General features: G+C 61.2%; 1 protein-coding gene across 1 annotated transcript; it reads right to left on the bottom strand.

Moving 5' to 3' along the window:
* Positions 1-2911: 2911 nt before the first annotated feature.
* Positions 2912-3985, bottom strand: TPBGL (trophoblast glycoprotein like). Its single transcript, XM_050915347.1, has one exon. It carries the CDS (start codon positions 3983-3985, stop codon positions 2912-2914), a length of 1074 nt encoding a protein of 357 aa, XP_050771304.1.
* Positions 3986-7955: the final 3970 nt, after the last annotated feature.

The raw sequence follows: 7955 nt of genomic DNA, 5'->3' as shown, positions 1-7955 counted from the left end.
ACCTTCGCCGGGCTGACGGGGCTTTGCCTCCCCGGAGGGGGTCAGCGCACGCACCCCGGGGTCTCGGTGCACCCACCGAAGATGGGGAGCACGGTGCTCTGAATGTCCCACTGCTCGGTTGCGAAAGGAGGAGTGTCCTCATCCCTGGGGACCAAAAGTCACTGCATCCCTCCCTTTGGCCTCAGGAAAGCCGGAACAACCAGCTGCCCATGCCGGCCGCCCCCTTTGCCAAAGGGATTCGGGACCAGGATGTGTTTGGCCGCTTTTCTGTCTGCCCGGAGATGATTTCCTTCCCATTATCTATCGCCAGGCACCGGCGGCCACTGCCAGGCAGATGCTGTGTTCCCTGGTCCAACAACCACCCATCTGCCCGCAAAGCCCTCCAGGCACTTCTCCTCCTCGCTGCAAGATGTTAAATCTCGCCAGGACTTCCCAGCATCGTCCCCACAAATCGATGCTGCTCCGGTGGAGTCGCAGCCCGGAACGACCCGGGATGCTCAGCAGCATTCGCTCCCGGCATGGCGTGCTCTGCCAGATGTGGCTGCCAGATGTGCAAATCCACCCCGTTGCCCTTTCTCATGCTCGGGGGCTGCGTTTTGGCTGCACGGGGGTGGGAAATGGAGGGAGGAGGTGGGAAATTGGAGGAGGGTGAGGGGCAGGCTGAGATTTCTCTCCCATAAACCTGCCCGGTAACTCATGGCATGGGGTGGCGAGGTGGGGCTGGAGCCCACAAGCTCCTAGGATGGGGAGAAAACCTCAGGAAAAGGTCCCTGAAAGACAAGAAGTTTCTGCCGGAGCAACTCATCTCTGATGAGCTGAGCCGTGGGGGTCTCTGGGGCTTCCCTGGGAACCGGGACAGAGCCAGGACCCGGCTCCGGTGGGGAACCAGCTCCTTGCTCAGCAGGACCAGACCAGAGCACCCAGGAAACTCATTTTGACTCCCAGTGCCATATCCCTACCTGAATACAGCCCAGACGCATGGCTCTGCACCAGCTCTCCTTTCCCGGCTTGCCCACCTCGATACCGGGCTTGCAAGGGGAGGAAATGCAAAGGGGGAAAATGCAACGGGAGAAAAAGCAAAGGGGTAAAATGCAAAGGACCTTGCAGCAGGTCGCATCCTTCCCGGGGCCTCCGGGCACGCCTGGGATGGAAATAACTGGGCTTTCCCCCAGCAGAGCTTTCCACCCAGTGCAGGAGCTGAGTACGCACACATGCGCAGGCTCAGGGGACGATAAATCCCACAAAACTCTTATTTACAAACCCAACATGCTGGGTACCTGCTGCTCCCCGCATCAAGGATCCCAAAGCACCGGGCAAACACCGGCGCTGGTCCCAGCACGGCTGCGGGGCAGCGAGGATGCAGCCCCCGTCCTCACCCCTGCCCGGCTCACCCGTGTCAGCCTCCCAGTACAGAGAAAGGCAAACACAGACATATCAAAACGCAACACTGAAGTTTTCAGCCCGGCACTGAAATTCAGCATTTTAAGATGCCACATTGCAAAAGCTACAGCTTCATTTCGGGAAATGCTGCGAGTCGCAGCCCCGCGCTGCCTCTCTCCGCATCTGTAGATGCTCAGCACTCCGGTGTCTCACGAATTAGGTACCAAAACACCCAGGGGATAAAAACTCCTTTAGAAACCTATTACCTGGATAATTTTCCTGAGCCCCTGTCCCCACTACCAGGGAAGGATCAGGACCGGCAGAGCCTGAGCTCTCTGCACAAGCTGTGCAAAACCTCTCTGCATCCCTGGCCACCAACCCAGTCCAGGAAAAGTTTCTAAGCACCAGCAAAACTACAGAGGAGCCCACAGCTGCCTTCCTCCGGCAAACCAACCGCAGTAACATCGCCTCAGCCAAGGGGATATTCGGAAATCATTGCAAGAAGCTTTATAGAAAATAGACGATAGAGTGGATGCAGCTTTCAATATATTTGCTCTAGTATATAGTAACAGGCACGGTTCTAAAGCAAACACGGGCGGGTGAACTAGGTCGAGAGCTTTTGCTTTGCTCGTTTTAAATTACAAAGTGCTGAGACAGCCTAGTCTAGGATATATTTTAGAGTCAGAAAAGGGCTACCCCTGCGTGCCCTGGGGAACATGCACGCAGCCGGCGGAGGCGTTTCCTACACAGCTGCATCGTTTTGTGCCTGGAAAGAGCTGGAAATGTCATCGAACAAAACCAAATGGATAAAAGGGCTGGGAAAAGCACATCGCTTCTCGGGGGGAGCGGCCGGATGGTGTGTTTTCCTCTGTGTTTGGAGAAAAAAAAAAAAGGAAAAAAAGAAAAAGAAATCAAGTTAAGTTTTGCATCTGTCAAATAGAAATCTAATAGGAAAGAGAGCTGTACACGGTCAAAGTCAAGTCCAGGCTCCAGGAACATCCAGGAGGACAGTTTCAGGTATTGCCTGCTGCTTCCCGGGATGTGCGAAGCAAACACTCACGTGCGTGCGGTGCCGAGCCCCGCCGGCAGCCTGGCATCCCGCAGTCCGCCGAAGAAACCCGCCGCTGGAGAGGAGGCGCGGGAAGCAGCTCGTAATCCTCCCGGGAGCATCGGGGCTGCGCGTGCCGGCATCCCGCGGGGCCGATCCGGATGCGCTTCCCCCTGCCCGTGGGCGCTGGGATGGGGGGAACGGATCCAGCCTGGTCCCCTGCGGGAATCAGCGCTACAGGGTTGATTAGGGCACGGGCAGGGAGAGCCAGTCCAGAGCCCTCCAGGGAGGGTGCACCCCACTCTGAAGCACCCCAGCACCCATCCCTGAGGCCGGCTCGTCCTCAAAAACTAATTTTCGGCGGTGCCATGGCAAGGGGACGGGGCTGGGGCTGGGGCGAGGTGGATGTCAGGAGCGGAGGCGTCGAGGGGCGGCATGGCGGGCAGATGCCGGAGGGGCGAGGGTGGGATGCCGAGGGTGCCGTCAGAGGCCGGGGGTGCCGACGGCGCTGGTACAGCGGGGATCGGCGTCCTGCTCGTAGCGGTAGTGGTAGCCCTCCATCTGGTCGCGACAAGCCTCGCGGAGGTTGTGGAGCCAGCGCTTGATGCCGCGGCGGTTCAGGTAGAGCACCATGAGGAAGACGATGCCGATGAGGGCCAACACGATGCCGAAGAAGACGTAAGAGGCCGTCTCCAGCCGACCGGGCTCGCCGCCCTCGGCGGCCGCGCAGGCCAGCCCCTCGGGCCGCAGGTGCAGCAGGGTGGCCCCGCGTAGCAGGGGCGGCCCGGCGCAGTGCAGGCTGCGGGCGTCGGGCACGCGGGCGGCGGCGGTGCGCAGCCAGGCGAGGAACGGGCGCAGGGCGCAGTCGCAACTCAGCGGGTTGGCCCCCAGCGTGAGCCGCAGCCCCCGCAACCCCGGCGCTTCCAGGCTCCGCAGCTCGGCGGCCACCAGCCGCTGCAGCGAGTTGTTACGCAGGTCCAGCTCCTCCAGGCCGGCGGGCAGCAGGGTGGCCGGCAGCGCCCGCAGCGCGTTGCCCGCCAGCTCCAAGCGCCGCAGGCTGAGGTTGCGCAGGGCCAAGGTGAGTTGCTCCTCCAACGGGGCGGCCAGCAGCGCCTGGTTCAGCTGCAGCGTACGCAGCAGCGGCACGCCGGCGAAAGCGCCGGCGGCCACCGAGAGCAGCGGGTTGTGGCTCAGGTCGAGGGTACGCAGGGCGGGCAACCCTTGCAGGGCCATGTCCTCGATGGTTTGGATGTTGTCGTGGCGCAAGCGGAGCAGGCGGAGGTCTGGCAGCGGGCGGGCAGCGAAGGCAGCGCGGTGCAGCACGCTCAGGTTGCTGCCGGCGATGCTGAGGTTGTGCACGGTGGCCGGCAGCTCCCTCGGTGGTTCCTCCAACCTCTCGTACCGGCACTGCACCAGCTCCGGGGTGGCCACGCAGTAACAGGCAGACGGGCAGCCCCCGGGGGCGGCGGCGGGGGGCACGGCCAGCGGCAGCAAGGCGAACCCCAGCCAGGGCAGCCAGCGCCCGCTGCCCGCTGCCCGCGCCTGCCTGCGGGCCATGCTCGCTGCCCGGGCATGCAGGGAGGGGGGGGGGTGGGATGGGGTGGGGGTGGGGTGGGGTGGGGGGGGCCGGGGAGAGCGAGAGGGCGCGGATTGGGGCGGGGGGGAGGATGATGGAGGGGTGTGGGGGGACAGACCTGCCTCCCTTCAGCCCCCCCCCGGGGCTGAGCTGCCTCCGGCGCGGCGCCCGCACACGGCGGCTCTGCTGGGAGCGCCGGCCGCGCCGCTGCCCAAATCAGGCTGGGGGGGGGGGGGGGGGGGGAGGGAGGGAGGGAGGAGGGGGGAGGAAGGAGGGAGGAGGAGGAGGAGGAGGAGGGAGGGAGACGGGTTGGGGCTGCCTGGCGCTGCGGGCTGGGCGGAGGAGCGCCGCGGGCAGCTGCCGTCGGGGTGGGGGGGGGGACGCGGCTCGGCTGGGCTCGGCTTGGCACGGCTGGGCTCAGCTTGGCACGGCTTGGCACGGCTCGGCTCGGCTTGGCACGGCTCGGCTCCCTTCAGCTCGGCTCGGCACCGCTCGCAAGCGCCGGCCCCCAGCGTGCCCCCGCCGCTGCGGGGGGAAAGAGCGGGGGGGGGGGGGGGGGGGGGGGGGGCTGACGCCGTCCCCTTCCAGCCCGGGGAAGGGTTAGGGGATGTCGTGGTCCCCGTCAAGCCCGGGGAGGATTTGGGGGGTGTCCTGGTCCCCTTTCAACCCGGAGAGGGATGAAGGGATGTCGCGGTCCCTTTCCAGCCCCGGAGAGAGGCTGGGGGCTGTACCGGTCCCCTTCCAGCCCGGGGAGGGGTCAGAGGATGTTGCGGTCCCCATCAAGCCCGGGAGGGGTTCAGGGCTGTCCCAGTCACCCTCCAGCCCCGGAGAGGATTTGGGGGGGTGTCCCGGTCCCTTTCCAGCCCCGGAGAGCGTTTTGTGACTGTCCCGGTCCCCTTCAAGCCCGGAAGGATTTGGAGGCTTTCCCGGTCCCTTCCCAGCATGGGGGGAGTTGTGGGCTGCTGTGGTGCCCCCCACCCCAGCCCTGGGGAGGGGATGGGGGCTGTCACGGTCCCTTTCCAGCCCGGGGAGGATTTGGGGGATTGTCTCAGCCCCCCTCCAGCCCAGGGAGGATTTGGGGGCTATCCCGGTCCCCTTCTAGCACTGGTCCCCATTCCCCGACCTGCCCCGCAAGCCGGACACCCCGCAGCATCCCTGAGCACTGCAGCCTGGAGAGAGGCGCAGGCAGGATTGTCACCGCTGCCTCCAAGTTATCGCTGCTTTTGCTTTTTTGGGACTCGGTCGCATCGACCCTCGTGGGTCCCCATCCCCTTCCCAGCTTTGCGGGGAGCCATGGGGTCCAGCCTCCGGGATGGTCCACGCTCCCGGGAGAGGTCATCGCTTTTATTAGACCGGCTTGGAAAAAACCCAACGGGCACCGGGCACGCAGCGCTGGCCCGTTGTGTGCTCCCGGCTTTATTTTCTCTTTATTGTGGCTAATAAAAGATATTACCTCTGCTGCAAAGCCTGCTTTGGTCTCACCACTGTCCTGGGGGGCTGCCCAGGGCCGGGGGGCACAGGCTGCTGTGCTTAACAGCAGCCAGAGAAATCAGGGAAGCTTGTGGGAGGCGCAGGGGGAGAAGAACAGACTTGGGAATATGTTAAATAATTGTGTGCCATCAAATATTGAAGCGTGGGGCAGCATCCACGCTCGCAGGGAAGGAGGGGGAGTGGGGAGAGCCAGATACGCACAGTGGGTCGTGCTGAGCCAGCGCTGCAGCACTCATGGGTGGAGCCTCCTCTCCCCCAAAATAGCACTTTGGGGCCCATTTATGACATTTAATTGCTATATTTAATGAATCAATAGCGCTTTGAAAAACAAGGCATCTGGTGGGCCGGGTCCACCGCTTTGCGTGGAGGTCCTGGCAAGCTCTCATCCGCCGGGCTGCAAAACTCCCGGCACCTTTTAGTCCTTCTCCGAGGCTCCTCGGAGAAGGAGCATCTGCCATAAAAACCGAGGCTGAGGCAGGGCGCCTTCGCTCCCTCTCTGAAAGCCATAAAACACGGTCGGTGAGTGACAGTAGAGGTTATGGGAGAGCAGAAGGCTCTCTGCAGCTGAAAGGGAGCCGAACCCTTTGACTTTAAAGGGTGGAGGTGCTCCAAAGTTTGGAGGGGATGTGTGCTCTGGTGCCGTACGGCTGTGGGGCGGCCTTGGGGACGCGGAGACTCTTGCGTGGTGGGACGATGGTGCCCTCCTTGCCTGCTGAAAATATCCTGGACTTCCCCAGGGACGGCTGGTGTGGGGCCTGGGGGGGGTGACGAAGTCCCAGCACGGGAGGTGGATGCAACCACCATCTCAGCAAAGCTGTGAGCCTTTGGGGAGCTGGGGCTGTGCCAGCATCTGCAAGTGTTCCTCCCCTGCACCTCGCTGTCCTTCTGCTCCTCCTTTTCACCTTGTAGCATCTCTGCTCCTTGTTTCAGCCTGGTCCAGCCCAAAACCAGCTCAAGACCTCCATCCTTTCAGATGCAGGAGTGGAGGACAATTTTTCCCTCTTTGTCTTTGCAGCCACTGTTTTCTGGCCTCTCTCCAGTTGGGTCACAGCTTTCCTGAAGTGCAGAGCCCCAAACTGAGCCTCCCGGCACCCCAAGGAGCAGAAGGAGAGCCCCATCTTCCTCCATCCCCAAAAGAATGGGCCACTTTTGGATTTATGGTCTCCTCTTGCCATCCATCCTGTCGGTCCTGTGTGTTCATCTCCTCTCTAGCAACATCCCCGTGTCCTTGCTGGATGTCCCCGGATCAGTTTTCCATCCCTTTTACCAGTCTGCAGTCTCAGTCCTGACATCTGGGTGTTGACCACCAGGTTGATGCTCTTCATTCCCAGTTGTTAGTGGTCACACTGGGTCCTGGAGCCCCTCAAACATGTGCTCCCCTTCAAGCCTGTTGGACTTGGATCGGTTTTGGGTCCTCCCACACCATCTCCCCCAGACCATAATTCTGCATTTGAAGCAGCATCAAAGACTTCTTGCCATTAAAGGCAAGGCGATCTGCATCGCCCCGATGCCGGGAGTCCATCGCCATGTCGCAGGACAAGATTAGGTTGGGCTGATGCGATTTGTTCCTACAATTCAATACAGACCGTTACTCATCGCCTCGTTATCTTCTGGAGGCTTCCAAAGAGAATTGATTACTTGCACCGTGTCTTCAGTAACCTGTGTAAAGCCACCTGCTCCGCGATTTTGCTTCTCCTTCCCCCTCTTCGATGATGGCCCATGTTATTTTTGGTTTCGCAGCCCGGGGATGTGCAAGCATGGGTCTGGTTCAGAGCTGAAGCCCTTTGGGCTTCCCAGCTCCTCTCCCACCGCGTCCCACCTTGGTTTCTTTGCTGCTGGTGCTGCTTTTGTTGGCCAATTGCAGACGGCCTTTTAGCGAAGGCTGGAACAAAAAGGCATTAAATGCTTTGGCCGACTCCTTCTCGTGGTAAGGGCATCGTTCTTTCCCCCTCCATCCCTCTTCGCTTCCTGCTGCTGTGAAACAAGGCTGAAGGCTCTCCTCCTCCTCCTCCCCACACCGCCCCAGGGTCTTGGGCTCTGTAATCGTCCACGTATTTTTGCTTGCGTTTTACTTGCGGTTTGTGGACAACGTGAAAGCCGCAGCTTTGGGTGTAAGGCATCTCATGGTCCCAGCATTTCCCTGCCGACACTTCCATGACGGAGGAGTGCTGAGGGCAGTGGAGCAGGAGACCGTGGATGGCGCAGAAACGCTCCTGGTGCTCAGCAGCCTTAAATTGGCAATTAACAGCATTAAAACCACGACCCTTTGTCTCCCCTGTCACACAGTCATGGGTAGAGGGGAAGATCTGAGGACATAATAGACGATATTAAAAAAAAATATTCATTTCCTGGCCTCTGCACCTCTCCCGGGCACGTTTTCAAGTCTTACCCCACAAGCGCAAAGGCTGAATTGCTTTTGTAGGGGGATGCGCTTGCACAGCCTTGTGCCACCCGAGGCAT

This window comes from Gymnogyps californianus, chromosome 1 (genome assembly GCF_018139145.2).
Source record: "Gymnogyps californianus isolate 813 chromosome 1, ASM1813914v2, whole genome shotgun sequence".
In the NCBI taxonomy this organism is placed as follows: Eukaryota; Metazoa; Chordata; class Aves; order Accipitriformes; family Cathartidae; genus Gymnogyps; species Gymnogyps californianus.
This window is presented reverse-complemented; position numbering and strand designations above follow the sequence as displayed.